Genomic DNA, 17927 nt, shown 5'->3' on the forward strand with positions numbered 1-17927 from the left:
CCAAAATAGCCCATAATGCATAGCTGACTTTTTCCAAGTGTTCCAATTCATTTATCGTGGCCTTAAATTTGAAATTCGCTTTAAATTCCTGACAATCCCTTACTTTAGTGACTAACCCTCTATGGGTTAAGTTGGACATTTTAATCTGTATTTCCCTTGTTCCATTTGGATATACCATCCCTCCTTATAGTTGTGTGTTTATGCAATATATACAAAGGACACGTCACCCATGGTTATTACTCCATAAGTTTCAAATGAAGAATTATGTGTGGGAATGTAAGGACATTTAAAGGACATTTTAAGCCAAAATGAACAACTCCCATGATTCTCTGGCTATCTATGTAATTCAAAGAATCATGGTTGTAGTTGTAGTTCAGCAACATTTGGGGGGCTGGAGTTTGAGGACCCCTGCTGTAAGGTGAGCCAGCTCCAGAGACCTGACACCATACCAATTTCATTTCAATGAAGTTGTTATAGTTATTGGAGTGTTCCTTTAATCTCCCCACAATGTTGTCTGTTTTGTTTGTTTTAGTAAAGTAAATAAAAATACTGCTAGCCAGTAAAGTTTTTTTTTTTTTTTCTGTATAACTGTGAAAAGGCGCTGATCATCTTATTAGCTGGAGATTGGAACACAAAAAAAGCAACTTTGACTGTCTAAGCATCATGGGAATTGTAGTACAAGGGATTGACGAAGAGGGATGAACAGCAATTGCACAAAACCTATAAAATCATTTCCGCATAATAAGCTGTGTTTTTTGGCATTTCTTTTTTTCCTGAAACACAACCAAAACCAGGTTTGTTTACAGTCATAGGTAGCACATTATGCTTTCCAAATGTCCCCTTCTACTGGTTGCTATGACGGTCTCTATGTATAATATATATGGCTCTTTTCTAAACACATGTTGTATATAAAGTCTTTATAGCTTTTTTTTTCTGGAGGAAATTACACTGACATCAACTGACACTGACATCATTGTTAAATAAATAATTCCAGATTCAAAATGATGTCACTATCTGACTTTCCTTTGCAGGTGCTATTCTGGCATTTATGTTGGGATTATTCCGCATTCCTCTTGATGAGTGTGAAGAATTGTATCGGCAATTGGGAAAGGACGTCTTTAAACAGAATGTTATAGTTGGAACTGTTAAAATGGGATGGAACCATGCCTTTTATGACAGTGAGATTTGGGAAAAAATGCTCAAGTAGGTGTGCCTTTACTATTAAAACATATACTTTATAATTTACTTTGTTAAACACGTATAAGCCATCACAAGCTGTTACCAATAGTTTTATTATTTGAACGTCAATTAAAACACATTTCAATGAAATTAAACTTAATAGCCAGTTCATTCTTTTGACCAGTGTGTGTTTTTTTCCCTAACCCAGGCATTGGGGGGAGAGAATGTAACACTAGCTTGGTATACCATTGAGTTTGCTATAAATGTTTGCCTGTGCGGTCTTCAAATTATCATTAGGAGAACTCTATCTGCCCTCTCTTACAAAATCCCTCCTCCTAACCAAATTCATGTATTAAAACTGACTAGTAGTTTAAAAAAAAAAAAAATCACGCCACTCCTTATTCGCACCTATAATCCAAATTGTCCTCTTTCAGTATGATCTGTCTGCTATTCCCTTCATAATATGGGCAAAGGTGGGAGTCATTTCCTTATAGCTCTTTTTATACCATGCTGCCAAACCCTGAAACCCTTTCCAACTAAGCATTCCATATTTCCCAGACCTTCAATTGCATAATTTCCAACTAAAGCTCTGTGTACATATCTACTCTCAATGCAAAAAAAAATGGAAGGGTAGCTTAACACTTTTAGAGCGATGGTCATATCCTCCTTGGTATTTATAATATGATGTGGGAGATCCATACACATGGTTTTCTCCCAATGGCTGTTAAACGTATTACGGTCATGGACACACTTACATACTTACATCTTTATCAGCTGCAACCTTCTACGAATTGGCCTTCACTACATTTAGCCTTGGCTGATTCTTTCTGGAAATGTTAACTGCCAAATGGAGTATTGTTCTATTGTTGGATTGTCCATTTAATATTGTCCAAAGCTCCCTAAGACACAGGATATGCTATACTTAGTATTCTCCCACCGTCTGCAAATTCACAGAAAAACTGTAACATCTATTACATTTCTGGAAACTGTCTGTGAAACCTTAGTTACCCTTCTTTAAAAAAAAAAAAAAAAAAAAACTTTTGTATTTGATTTGGTTACAAATCCTCTTGTACTTTTGTGGATTTAGTGAGGAATCATAAAGTGCTGCTGATGGTGTAAAAATGTACTTATTGATGCTTGACACTTTCTTTCCATCAGTGTACCAAATCCACATTAGAACTCACACCATATGCATAACGCTCAGTAAAAACTTTCAAATCTCTCACATCTTTGAACATGCTTTAAAACTTAAAATATAAAATGGATAATAATAATTATAAATCAATGAAAAAACATGGCACTACCGAGAGACCGCACAAACCAAAATGCAAAACTCTCTACATGCCTTATAACTTATAACGTAAAACTTATTCACAGACAAATAAACAGCCACACTTATCTAGCCCAACAAACCCTGCTGGCAATTAAAGGGAAACTCCAGTGCCAGGAAAACAATCCGTTTTCATGGCACTGCAGGTCCCTTCTCCCTCCCATCCCCCAGTAGCTGAAGGGGTGAAAACCCCTTTACGTCACTTACCTGAGACCCCGCCGATGTCCCTCGGCGGTGGTTTCTGCTCGCCGCCGCTCCTCCCAGTCATTACGTCTGCCGGTGGGCGAGACTGATCCCGCCCACTGGCCGGGGAGAACTAATTAGAGCCTTAGAGCTCCCTATAGGAAAGCATTGAAAATGCTTTTCAATGCTTTTCTATGGGGAATTGAGCGACGCTCTAGCACAGGTTTTCTGTGCTATAGAGCAGGAAGTGCCCTCTAGTGGCTGTCTAGTAGACAGCCACTAGAGGAGGAGTTAACCCTGCAAGGTAATTATTGCAGTTTAAAAAAAAAAAAAAAAATGCAATAATTACACCTGCAGGGTTAAGGGTAGTGGGAGTTGGCACCCAGACCACTCCAATGGGCAGAAGTGGTTGGAGTGTCCCTTTAAGTAATTGACTAATTAAAAGCATACAGTATTCAAGTGGAATACAGCTAAATGAATATTGTATTGGTACGTGAATAAGAAGTCTAGCAGATTTATAACAAAACCACATTATAATGCTTTCCCTGTGGATGTAGGCTGCAAGAGCCTGTCTTACTCATACTACAGATGTGCATGTTGCTGTGAGACGTTGACTCCAGATATTGACATCTGTTCATAGGGTTTGTTTTAAGGATCTTGGTAACAGGTATTGCTAATTTCCAATGTCTAGCTTTCAGAGGCATGAATGCTATCAAAATGTATTCAGATTTGTGTCTTAGGAACTGATCGTAGTAAAGAATATAAAGTTTTGTTTTCCTTTGTCATCGCTAGGTCAATGTTGCATGTTTGATTTTCTTGCTCTCATTTAATTTTCCCCTTTTGTACCACTCTGCTTCTTTGAGTCTTTTTCTTATTTAATTGCATATAGTGCCCTGAGCTGAATTAAGAAGTTATATTTCATGATGATTCACATAATGGGTCTGTGTAACAAATTTTCTAATATTGGTAGTATCGTAATGTTTGACGTTGTAGATGTATTGAGTGTGTGTCTAACATAGTTTAAATTATACCTGCTGATCAATGGCCGATGTGCAGCATTTAATAGAACTATGACTTTTGCTAACTAGTAACTGTCTGCCACCCATAATTAGCAGTGTGTCTTGTTTTCTGTAGTTCTCGCTGCTTGCTAAAATAAAAAATAAAAATAAATTTATTTTCTCTTCTAAAGGGAAAGAATGGGCTCAGATCTTCTAATTGAATCTGCAAGAGATCCGCGGTGTCCAAAAGTAAGCATAATTATTGTAACTCTTACAGCATTCATTTGTTATCTATTGTCTGTAGATGATTTTATTGCAGGATTATTTAATTTTTTTGTTTACAAAATGCGATTGCTGATTACATTTATCATTAGCCCTTCAAGGACTATGCCATCATAACAATCTGTTCTAAGTCTCATGTTCCATATTGTAATGAATTTCTTACTATAGCTTTTGTTGACCTATTCCTTTTTGGCTTGGGTATACAAGGAATAGATTGAGATGATGTGATGCCATGCATTGTGTAGCACAGGGGTATGCAACCTTTAGCATTCCAGGTCTTTTGGCCATAATCTGCCATAATGCTTACAAAGCATCATGGGAGGTGTAGTCCACAACATCTGGAGTGCCAAAGGTTGCATACCACTGGTGTAGCTGTTGGTCATCAAGGTTTCAACAAGATTACATTTGTAAAAAATATCACAATTAATAATGGCTAACCCCTTAAGGACCGGTGACGGTTCAGGACCGTCATCGACATTTTTGCGTTGCCAACCGCTGACGGTCCTGAACCGTCACAGCGGTCTTATGTACTTACCCGATCGCCGTCGTTCCCCCGGCGGTGCTCTCATGTGAGTCCATGTGTCTCCCTGCTAGTGTAAAATCATAAAAAAAAAAATTAAAGGTACATGTTAACAAAATAAAATTATATAATTTTATTTTGTTAACATGTACCTTTAATTTTTTTTTTTATGATTTTACACTAGCAGGGAGACACATGGACTCACATGAGAGCACCGCCGGGGGAACGATTATATATATATATATATATATATATATATATATATATATATATATATATATATATATATATATATATATATATATATATATATATATATATATATATATATAATGTCATACTAGGTGTATTTTTATGTTAATATGTACATATACTAAATATGTACATATATATATAAAATATACTAATCAAATTACACACGTGTGTATGTATTTATATATATATTTATATATATATATATATATTGTGTAAATGTTATTATAAAATACAAATAATTAAATGTAAAAAATTAAAAATAATAAAAAAAATTATATATCAAATTTTCTTCTAACTGTATTTTGATATTATATATTTATATCATAATACACTTATAATTCAATTGTATATATATCTATGTACATATAAATAAATAGAAATATACATATGTCCATATACATAATTACATAAATAATTATATAAATATACATGTAGACTATAAATATATAAATATGCATATATATTTAAATTCTACATACTTATTTATGTTATATTTTTACATAATTAAGTAATTTTATTGATTGCAATTTGAGGGACCTGCCTGCCAACACAGGCCGAAAGTCCAGAGAATTTAATTTTTTAACTTTCTATGAAATCCTAAAACCTGTACATGGGGGGTACTGTTTTACTCATGAGACTTTGCTGAACACAAATATTAGTGATTCAAAATAGTAAAACATATCACAGCGATGATATGGTCAGTGAAAATGACTTTTTTTGCATTTCTCTCACACAAACAGCACTTTTACTGATGATATAATTGTTGTGATACGTTTTCCTGTTTTGAAACACTAATATTTGTGTTCAGCAAAGTCTCCCGAGTATAACAGTACACCCCATGTACAGGTTTTATAGCGTTTTTGAAAGTTACAGGGTCAAATATATGGGTCAAATATTTTTACATTGAAAATGGCCAGGTTGGTTACGTTGCCTTTGAAAGCGTATGGTAGCCCAGGAATGAGAATTACCCCATGATGGCATACCATTTGCAAAAGAAGACAACCAATGGTATTGCAAATGGGGTATGTCCAGTCTTTTTTAGTAGCCACTCAGTCACAAACACTTGCCAAAATTAGCGTTCAATTTAGTTTTTTACTTTTTTCACACACAAGCAAATATGAATGCTAACTTTGGCCAGTGTTTGTGACTAAGTGGCTACTAAAAAAGACTGGACATACCCCATATTGAATACCCTGGGTTGTCTACTTTAAAAAAATATGTACATGTGGGATGTTATTCAGATAATTATGACAGATAATAGTGTTACAATGTCACTATTGATACATTTTAAAAATGTATGTTTTGAAACCGCAATATCCTACTTGTACTTATAGCCCTATAACTTGCAAAAAAAAAGCATGTAAACACTGGGTATTTTTAAACTCAGGACAAAATTCTGGATCTATTTAGCAGTTTTTTTCATTCGCTTTTGTAGATGAGTAAAAGATTTTTCAAGTAAAAGTCAAAAAACATGTATTTTTTTTCAATTTTTCTTCATATTTTTTTTATTTTTTTTTTTTTATTAAAGTACATGAGATTATATAAATAATGGTATGTAAAGAAAGCCCTTTTTGTCCTGAAAAAAACAATATATAATTTGTATGGGAACAGTAAATGAGAGAGTAGAAAATTACAGCTAAACACAGACACCACAAAAGTGTAAAAAGAGGCCTGGTCGCAAATGTACAACATCGCAAAAACAGTCCGGTCCTTAAGGGCTTAACAGCTCTTTTCTTTTTCCTCTTTTACTAACCTTTTACAGGATTCTGAAAGTGCCAAGAGTGGTTAATCAATTCTCATCATATCCATTTGATACAGTAAACAGAGGAGGCTAAAGTATTGTCACTAAAATATGTAATTTCAAGACATCATCAGATTGAGCACAGGGATTGAATTTGTAAAGGTTTGGACACTAGGAGTGTCCTCTTTTAAGTGAAGTGGTTACGGGCAGGGCCGTCATAAGAATTTTTGGGGCCCCTAACACTGCTCAAGGTCTAGGCCCCCGGGGGCCAGCCTCCAAGCCCACCCCCAAATCCCACCCCCAAATCCCACCTCCAAACCCCATCCACAGGAATATACAAACACACGTAGGGATACAAAAAGGACACAGATACACACACACACGCAAAGATACACACATACTGACATATATATATATAGAGATATATATATATATATATATATATATATATATATATATATATATAGATAGACAGACAGACAGACAGACAGACAGACATATATATAAAAATATACACATACTGACACACGTACATACAGACATATGCAGATAGATACATACTGATATACATACAGATACATTCATACACATACATATACAGACATACACACAGAAAGACATACATAAAGATATACATACATACTGACATACAGACAGACATACACACGTACATATACATACATACATACAGAAATACAGACAGACATACACACGTACATATACATACATACTGAAATACAGACACATACATACATATACATACATACTGAAATACAGACAGACATACACACGTACATATACATACATACATACTGAAATGCTGGCATATACATACATACATACAAACGCACACAGACACACATACTCACTGAAATACAGACAGACGGACATACAAACAGACAGACCCATACATACATAGCTGATTTTTTTTTTTTTTTTTTTTTGCAGGAGGGTGGCTGGGGCTCATGGGAGTCTCTCTTCCCTCTCGCGTGGAGGGTGCTGGGAGGAAGTGACTGTCCGTCACTTCCTCCCAGTACTAATTTGCGGCGCCAATTTTTTAAAGGGGCCCTGTCGCGCTATTGCACGGCCTCAACGCTAAAATGCTTGGGCCACTCGGTGGGCCCTATCAGCATACGGACCCCGGTGCAGGTGTACCGGTGTCAGTGCGGTCGCTAAGCGTGGAGCCTGGGCCGCCGGGCCTGTGACAACCATCATGGTTGTCACACCCTGGTTACGGGGCTTGGCATTTCACGTTAATGTTGTTATACAGATGTGCTGTATCATTGCAGTGTGTGTTATGAAAGGCAGTGACATCTTGGGCCTAAATACTGGCTGTTCAGTCAAATCATCACTGAGGTATGTGTTGGCACCATTTATAAATCAATTTATTGGCAAGTGCTTCATTATATGAGTTGAACAAATATTTTGGTAGTCTTTTCTTAAAGTAAATCTGTCATGAAATAAAAATATTATGTGTTGATTTAAATGGTATCAAAGGTTAATGTTTAAAAAAATAAATAAAAATATATATATATATATATATATATTTTGGTGACAGTACTAAGACAAAAACACCAGTTGTGCTATACCAGGATTTGACTGGTTTCCATTAAATTTTTTTTTATTGAAATTCAAAGGTTTATACAGATTAATGTTTGCTGTTACAAAAAACTTCCTTCTAGACAGATCTAAAATAATGAAAATGAATTCTGCTTTTCCGGTCTTCTGAAGTTATTTGACAATAGGCTGTTTGTGAAAGACTTGTTTTCATTCTTTAAAAGGCATCACTTACTCTTAAGTGGATCAGTTATTCAGTTAGCATAATACAACTGTGGGTTGGGGAGTTTATTCACTGTTATGCTGTGCTTTATCAAGTGCTGATGTAATGCCATTGGGTTTCTGTACAACACAAAGACCACTTTATAAAATGTAGCATTGCAAATAGTAATTCGATTGATTGAGGCACCAGACATTCTGTTCTCCTTAATGTCAGACATGCTGTTTGTATCACTGGAAAAATCCTCGATCATTGGTACCAACATAAAGGTTTTTATTTGACTACGCCCTTCTACTAAGAATTCACTTGATGACATAGCTTTTCCTGTCTGTGAGCATTTGTGAAAATATTCAGGATTCTAATGGCCATTTCATTTGTTCTACTGATGAGAACTGTAGCTATTTAAAATTAAAGGGATACCATAGTCACTATAACCATTTCATCTCTTTGAATTGATTTATAGTGCCTGGAGACTCCTGGCACCATTCCTCCGTTCAGTGTTAAACCGCTTTAGAGCAATCTAACACTAAATAAGTGTCCTTAGCCACCCACAGTCCAGCCCCATCTGGAGGTGTAGCTAAGGCAAAGATGACACACTTCCTTGTAGACATACCCATTCATACTGTCAGTTGGAGCTCTGATAGGCTAAAAGCAGTCAGCTGACACTCTAATACACTAGCACATGCACAGTGAGGGAAATTTACCAAAGTGTTTTATTCTAAAAGTATTTAAAGTGGGACGATCACTATGGAAACAAGTGTACTAGCAGGCGCATTCCATTGGTGACTTTTATGCATCATGCAAAAATAAACTTTGTATGAATATTTACTTAATACTTTCTGATGAATCTTTGATTTGGATAGTTGCAGTCTCCAGGATTTTGTTGTCTTTTTTCTGTAAACTTTTTTTAGATAAGGTTACAAGCTTATTTCTGATACAGTTAAAGGAACACTAGTGTTAAGAATACAAAACTCTATTACTAACAATACATTGTCCCTCTGTGGTTTTTCCACTTACCTGAGTCATGCCCCGAATTTCCCTTGGCACTGTGTTAGGCTCATCTTCCGGCCGTGTTATGGTGATCCGAGAACATAGTGTTCATGCGTGGCAAGCGCCACACACATTAGGCCTACCCCATAGGAAAGCTTTGAGTCAATGCTTTCCTTTGTGTTTTTTCAAGAAGATGGATTTCCTCATGCAAAACTTGAGGACATCCAGTGTTGTTTCATGATGTTAAACTATGTGTAAATGCAGCAACTGCCTCTAGTGGTTGTCTGGGACACTATAGGCAGTCTTAAAGGAGCATTCCACTTCCACATAGCAAAATGAAAAGAAAATAAATCACTGTATAGTAGATATACCTTCAGTGAATACATGCATGAATTAATTGGGTGTATATCTGAAAAGAGCTTGCAAAGGTTATTTTCACAAGGAAATAACCAATCAGAGACATCTCATCGAGACGTGGCGCATGCAAGTCTGAAGCTTAGAAGCTGGTCTGCGGTCTGAGAGTTAGGGGGAGACAGGCACACTCAAGTAGCTAATGGAAGTAGGAAGGATCCTCCCTGGCTGTTAATCAATAAAAGGGCTGATTTCTCATAGAAATCAGCACTTTTATAAAATGGGTTAAACTAGGGTACTCCTCACCCATAAAGCACTTCACCAAGCTGGAGTGGTCCTTTAACACTGCAATGTTTAATATTGGAGGGTTAAGGAGACAGACACTGCATCCAGACTAGTTCAAAGAAATGAAGTGGTCTCTGTGCCTATAGTGTCCCTTTAAGGCAATATTTTTATTGTGCCCATATCTACTCTGTCCAATCACTAGTTACGAGATGCAATAAAGCGGAAATAAAGGTTGGTAAAGTCCTATTGTAATCTAATGACCAACAGATAGTGTACCGGTCATTCCAGGTACAACTTATGCTCCTTTAAAAGAGCATTTCATTTAATCTATGCATTGTGAAACCGGATTTGCTAACAAATGTATAGATTGGAAGAAAAGCATATTTAAAATAGGTCTTTCTCCCACCTGTCAGTCAGTTCTTCAGCATAAACTCTATGCCAAAGAATTGACTGACAAGGTAAAGAAAAAAAGACCTCCCACCACTGGAATAGATGTAAGGTAAGCATATATCAATATTTTACATTTGATATATCATGTATTCAATACATCATCTCTTTGTGATAGATCATGTATTCAAGGTATTTGGGGACACAAACATGCATTCCTGACACTATTGTGTTAAACAAACTATTTTTATCCTGGCCCCCCTTAAAACTAATTTAAAGGGTGATTTTACTTACCTTTTCTCCCTCACCGCTCCAGTCTCTCCATGGCCAGGTCTGCCTCCATTGCTGGGTTCATTAAACTTGATGGTCTGCCAGTCCAATGTGTTCCCATAGGGTGTGGGCACGGGGGGGGGGGGGGGGAAACTACATCCCCTGTTATTTCTCAGGCCCTATCCCTAAGCGCCACAGACTCCTTATAAGTATTTTTTGCATATGAAATATTAGTGGAAATATTAGTGGAAATATTAGCTAAACTTATTACTGCTTAGCTCGATAGAATAATAATATTTCAATATTGTTTTTAACTTGGTTATGGAATACAGCTTTCACGTGACACTAACACAGAATACTGAGTTGATGAAAATCTTTCACCATACCTTTGACCTATTTTCCTTTGTATTGTGATAGGTTTCTGCAGTTAGCACTGTTGTTAACAGAGGACTACCTTTAAAAGCGTTCGTGTTTAGAAACTACAACCATATTCCAGGTGTTAAATCCCATTACATGGGAGGATGTCAATACAATCTATGGCAAGCAATTCGAGCTTCCTCAGCTGCCCCTGGATATTTTCAAGAATACGTTCTGGGAAATGACTTGCACCAGGTAAGGTTAATGAATGGACCAAAAGAGACTAAACTCTAATCTGGTACTTGATTTATATACTATACGTTTGTGTGTGTGTGTGTGTGTGTGTATGTTTGTGTAATTAAACATAGTATTATTGTGCCTGCGTAATCATAATAATAATAACAAAGTATTTAACCAGGAAAGGTACATTCAGATTACTCTGGTTTTCAAGTACATCCTGGGGATGTTACCTTAGCCCAACATCCAGGGGTTCTTACTATATAAATAACAATTGCTAATACATTCAATTTTAGTATGTTTAATATTAAATAATCAAAGTCTGGTGTTGATGGGGCTCTCTAAGCTATCTGTAGTGGGTCCTCCAGTTTTATCCCATGATTTAATATAAAACATTTTGAAGAATGATTAGATCTAAACAGAGGATCTTCCCAGTTTATGTCTGAAAGTTCTGGCTTCAAATTAGTACAGTGCTCTCAGCGAATGAACGTTGTCTAGATTAAAATAAATTGATTGATAATACAGGACTGCCAATTCCCTATTATTAATGCTGGTGACTTTTCGGGTGCTAGGAAGCTCTGTTATTGAATGGCTTTACTTTAAACCATGGGACAGTGCCAGGATACTTTACGCAGCATGTTGCTCATAGTGCCCCTTTATTATGTCTATAGTTATTGAATTGCAGTAAGTAATGTCGTTAAAAGAGGACTATTTAATCTTTCCAAACTATAGTACATATCCTGTAAGGTCAGTAAAATGTATTATGAGTGGATGGACATGCATTTGTTCAGGTAGGTATCATTTTGTGGAAAGAACAGAATGAAGTGCTACTTAAAGCATTATTATAGTATGGATTCTTTGTACATTGAGTAATAAATTGCGACTTAAAAAAACAAACAAACAAAAAACAGTTTTTTGTTTGTTGTAACCCTTGCTTCCACCCCACCATAGCCCCATAAATAAATAAAAACTCATCAGGATTTAGTGCCGAGTCAAAGTTCTTCCAGCAGACTGATCTTCCTTGCCTGATGTAACTCACACTCACTGAGGGTGACATGGAGGCATCAACAACATGTTCTCTGTTCTGGCGACAAATGTTTTTTTTAGGCACAAATTAGTTAACATAGATGTTAGTTTTAACATTCGTTCTTGTTCCAGGCTGGCTAACAATGTTGCCCAAGATGAAATTACACATCCAGCAGCAAAACAAAATGTGCCTATATGTGCAGCATTTCACACTGAAACACTGCCCACACAGACACCAGGCACCAAGGCCACTTCATAGTACTTGGAACAACCATTTAAATTACTGTATTTATGCAGCCCTAGCCACGCTTCCTCTGGCTGTGAGTCACACAGCCTCCCTGTGTGATTTTCACATTTAATTTCTGTACCAGTGTTTACTTTAGAACTTGTGGGTGTGCAGGGTCCCTCCTACATCCCTGCTCAGAGCTCTGAAGAATTCACAACTCTGTTAATTGCCTGCTAATGAGCATAAATCATTGCCCCCCTGCCAGTAGACTGTGAGATAAGATAAGGGTCTCTCAAGAAAACTTAAAAACCATCAAAGCCTGCAGATCCCAAATGAGAAGACCCCAGCGTCAGAGAAAGTACACGGTTACTGTAGATGTATTTTTTTTTTCATGTTATTTGTAAAATAATAAAGGAGTATATTTATTTATTTTTTACTGATATGTATTTTAATGTATCATTTTCAAACGCTTGAGAAATATTCACTAAACTAAAGGAATTATTTATAGTCCGGTCAGGTCTATTCTTAAAATGTGACTGACTGTCATATTAAGCCAAAAAAGCTTCAAATTCAGCAATTTTTGCTTAAAATTTGCATTTAATTTTGAATCCACACTTCAATGGAGCACTGTAATAAACTTTTATATATATATATATATATATCCTCATATTATTTGATACCATCATATTTTTGTTTTTAATTCATGTATGTCAACATTTTTGAAGAAATTTCTTACCTGATTTTTACCACTCGTCCGTTCTAACAGCCACCTCTATACATCCCCAGTTGGTCTGTCAGTTATCTGAGAGTCTGACCAAATCTGACAGTAGCTCGTTATTTTGCATCCTTTTGTTGCTTTTCAAAATGTCCTGACAGAGCACTTGAACAGACAGACAGAGCATCCGCGCAGTATAGATGTTTCCTGCTATAGGTCGATTATACGAGAGAAGATGCAAGCCTGTGGTATTTGCGGAACATGTAGGAACCCCAATTAGACAATATCTCTGTTTGTTTTTTGGGGAGTGGGTGGTTAATTACATTTATTATTCTAATAATTCATTGTTTTTGTGCACAGTTCTGGATAATGGTTATGGATAATGCATTAAAATTAAATTAGCCAACTGTGATATGACGTGTTTACTAACCGATGCTAATATTAAAATCTATACATTCCAACACGTATATTTCTTTCCGTTATATAACTGTACATTCAATCATAACTACGCACCCTAACCACACTGTTGTTAAGTAATAAAACTGCAGAAAATAGTTCTGCAAATAAATATGTTTACTATTAAAAGACGCATGTTGGCAGATGATTTGCAGTTTCTTACATTCATTGATGGTCAACAAAGAAATCAGGCTGCAAGAGGAACTCGTAATGCAAAGCATGTCTTTTAGAGCCACGATGTGAAATGGTTACTATGGATTCAAGGGACCTCATTCTCAAATATTAGTCCTCGATGTGCCAAGTCATACTTCTTTTAGAGAAATCGCCATTCTCCGCTCTCTTTATTGAATGGCTCTATAGTAGGGTATCAGTCAGAGATATTCCTCATTAAGGATTTTATAGAATTGCTATTTTTCCTTCTGTGTTATTAGTAGCGGTTGAGGATTTATTAGACGGATAATGTATGCAAACTGTACATGAACCGTTACTGTAAAGTGAGAATAAAGAAAAAACTGCCTTTCATTGTACTTCTAAATAGTATTCTACAAATGGTTCTGAACCACGTAAAAATTGTATTGGCTTTTTGCAATGCTGTAGGATAAACACAAAGCTTTTATAACTACTGTTACAATTTTTTATATATTTTCCCTATAAAAAAAAGATATGTTCCCCTTCTACTATTTTCTGTCTGAATTTGTGAAGTTTGCAACTATTGTATAAGCATAATAGATTAGTGTAGTTTAGGTTGTATATGTGGCTATGAGCTTCCTAGCTACGCTGCAAAATGTATGTAGGCATCAAACTTTGTACATAACACTAGCAAAAATGATAAAAAAATTTTTTGAATGCGTCCTTTTAAAGTTCCAGTTCTCGCGTGTCAATCAGCTCTCCTTCAAAGTGTATGTCGATATCTGGGTTGTCCGGTCCTTGTAACACTATTAAAATATCCTTTCCAAATCACTATGTCCCTAAATACGTGTGGGCATAGTGGTTAATTTCAAACATTTACCTGTGAAAAATACTTTTCAATTGCCTAATCCAATGTAGTTTACTCACTTAATCCAGTGTTGGGATATTACGTCACATGTATCCTCATCTTTGAAGCTTAGAAAAGAGCATCCTATAATATAAGAAACCCTCTATGCATATTAAAAATATGACAATACAAGCCCTTTAGAATGCACAAAATGGACACGGATGACTGCTGGAGGGGATGCGGAGCTCGAGGAACATACATACACATGGGATTGCCCGAAGATACGTAGTTTGACTTCTGGAGGGGATGCGGAGCTCGAGGAACATACATACACATGGGATTGCCCGAAGATACGTAGTTTCTGGAAATCGGTGGAGGACTTGCTGAAACAGATCTTTGACAGGCCCTTGGATATGGACCCGTGGGTATATCTGTTAAACAGATCACTGGGATGGGTGGACTAGGAGAGAGCAGAAACTAGTACATAAGATCACTCTAAGTGCACGTAGAGCAATAGCAACCGCATGGCTCTCACCGGAGGGCCCAGAGTTCCCAGGGGTGATATCCAGGATTAGAGAATGTCAAATTATGGACGACCTAACGGCTAGGGTAAGGGGGACGACATCAGCATTTCAGAGACTTTGGGAACCATGGGACAATAGCTTAGTGGGTTCGAGAGGGTGACCGGACAGGCGTGTGAAATCGGGCCAGCAAAGGAAGACCGCCTCTCGAGGAAGGTAGACGTAGCATAAGACGGGGGAGTCGGTTCCGGGCTCCCTCCCTCTCCCCCCTCAATTTTTTTCTTATTCTATACCTTTTTCCTTTCTCTCTCTCTCTCTCTCTCTCTCTCTCTCTTTTGTTTTTTCTTCCTTCCCTTGCTTTTCAAGGGACTGACTTTAATCAGGCACAATCAAACTGTTGGAGGACCATGGAAGCCCATGAACAAGGGTAGCCTCGGGAGATTTAAGGGCTTCATGTGCGGCTTAAACACCTGATTTAAAAATAAAAACCCTCATTAGCAAGTCTTAATGGTCCAAAGAATTGACTTGTGCCGTTTGATATAAGTTGCATATTGTTATCAAGTGTGGAATACAGGAAGGCTTTTGCACAAGCCCAAATGTTAAAGTCTACTTCAGGGGTAGGCAACCTTTTAGCAGCACTGTGCCGAAATAAGATTGTGATGTCCCGTAGCGTGCCGGTCCTATTTTAAAAAAAATTGAAGTGTGTATGTTGCCGTATTCTGCTTGTGGTATTTATACTGCAGTTGCTTTGTATTTGTGCGTATATGAGCTTTTACATTGTATATGTTCAAAAGTAGTTTGTGGTGTTGTGTATGATACCTATGAATGTGGGTTGTGTATGGGGGCTGCTTGTGGAATTGTGTGTGGATGGATATGTCACATTGTGTGTTTGGTAGTGTGTGTATGTGAGGGGCTGTTTGGGGTATTGCATGAGAGAGGCTGCATGTGGGGTTGTGTGCATGTATGTGGATTGTTAGTGGTGTTGCGTTTGTGGGGATTGTGTGTATGTTTGCATGTGGGCTGTTCGTATTATTTGTATGAGGGGAGGGTTATTCTGCATTTCTGCGTACATCTAGCAGTGTGGGTGGCTTCCCTGGGCTCCAGTGGGGACCAGGCTAGCCAGGTACAGGTCAAGGGCAGGAGCTGAAAGAGCAGCTGTGGGCTGCTCTACTCCAGTGTGGATTTACATTCACAAGTGCTAGAATTCAGTGATCTGAAATCACTTCCTCTATGTGCTGCAATGCATAAATTGAGGATTGTCCTTTGCCACCTTTTCGTATTAGCAGATATCTAAAGTTTCACTGGGACACCTGATAGGAGAGAGAGGCCTGTTTGGCTCTAGCGGCCTTGAGTGCCGTGCATGGCACACATGCCATAGGTTGCCTACCGCTGGTCTACTTGCTATACCTGCTGTGTGGAAAAAAAAAAAAAAAAATGACAATACAAAATGCGGACCCCTCAGGCTTAATTTCTGTACAAAAAGATGACCTTACAAACAGAAGGTTTGTATCCTTACAGTAACATGCTGAAAGGCACAGTAGATTAACTCCAGCCAATATTATGCTTCCTCTCTTCAGAAGAGCAATGGAATCATGGGGGGAAAAAAGATTAAGAGGTGACTTTTCAATGTTTTATTCATTAGTATAAATCCCAGAGAAATGACCGTTCCTCATTAAATACATATTTGCTCTGAATATCTAGTAGACCAAATTGCAAGTTTCTCTGGCTGCATCCATTGCATGGAGTTTGAAATATGGTACCGTTTATATGAAATGGAAAAGCTGCCGTAATGTGCTTTGTGTTCTGACGCCCATACGTTCAGTTTACTGTAAAAACGTTCTGCTTATTGCCAACCTAATGTATAAACAAGCAATTCCAATCATTACCTAGCCTTTTATTGTTAACATGTTGGTGCCCCGTTCTCCTTCCAGCCAAAATATACTGTGTGGGAGTTTAAATAGAAATTGGACAGTTTGATTTTCTAAAATAACAAATGTGTGCATGCTGTGTTCGTTTATCGCCCATCATTTAAAGTAAATATGTTTCCAGATTGCTTCTAAATTACTGTGAATGCCAAAACGATTAATGTACCAGGAGATCTACAGCAGTTATTTATATTGCATTATCAGTTTCTTTAGCGATATTGCTCATATTTCTTCAACTGGTTTGCACAAACATCGACAAAATAAGCAATTTTTAAAGAGCTCACACCTCTTCTTAGCAAAATAGTTTGCTTTTTTTTGCTTCCTTTTTATCCCTCCTTCTTTAATTATGTGTATTGTGGATTTTTCAATGATAAACTTTTATCTCTTCTATTTTTTTTATGTTTCCACAAACCCGTCTTTACACTCAAGAATACTTGCTAAGATTCTTGGTTATTACTTTGCCCAATTTAACATCACTTATTAATCCTGTGCAGCTGTACGAAAATGAGATTCCTCCCAGTGTGAATCGGCACTAAATAATTTAAGGAACTCTCTTAAGGTTCTCTTCAAAAGAAATCAAAAAGATGAAACCTGGTCCATGGGGATAGGAGAGAATAGGAGAAAGATTATCAATTGCTAAATTTCATGCATTGAAAATGAGCAGAATTGCAGATGATTTGAAGATTATATGAATCCTCCCCTCCCCTCCCCCCCAATTAGTCTCTTACTAAAATTAGAGAATTCTACTTGGCATTCATAATGGATATATCCTCCCAGCTAACTTGTAGTGTAGTCAGTATTTGTTATATTCTATATATTCCACATTGGGTTTAAAATGAGAATGTGGTTATAATTAACGTGAACCTGTCTTAACAGGTTCAGTTTAAGTTTGAACATCTCCTTAAAGGGGAACCATCACTTAATTGAAAATTACACCTCT

At 37.0% G+C, this 17927-nt stretch overlaps 1 protein-coding gene across 1 annotated transcript in view; it reads left to right on the forward strand.

Annotated features, from left to right (window-relative positions):
* Nucleotides 1-17927, forward strand: part of PNPLA8 (patatin like phospholipase domain containing 8) — a 45768-nt gene that overhangs the window by 21957 nt on the left and 5884 nt on the right. Inside the window, exons 6-8 of the mRNA XM_063446919.1 lie at nucleotides 1032-1203; nucleotides 3882-3939; nucleotides 10966-11160. Of these exons, the coding sequence (XP_063302989.1) occupies nucleotides 1032-1203; nucleotides 3882-3939; nucleotides 10966-11160 (425 nt within the window). The remainder of the gene's footprint in view (nucleotides 1-1031; nucleotides 1204-3881; nucleotides 3940-10965; nucleotides 11161-17927) is intronic.

Source organism: Pelobates fuscus, chromosome 3 (genome assembly GCF_036172605.1).
Source record: "Pelobates fuscus isolate aPelFus1 chromosome 3, aPelFus1.pri, whole genome shotgun sequence".
Taxonomy (NCBI): domain Eukaryota; kingdom Metazoa; phylum Chordata; class Amphibia; order Anura; family Pelobatidae; genus Pelobates; species Pelobates fuscus.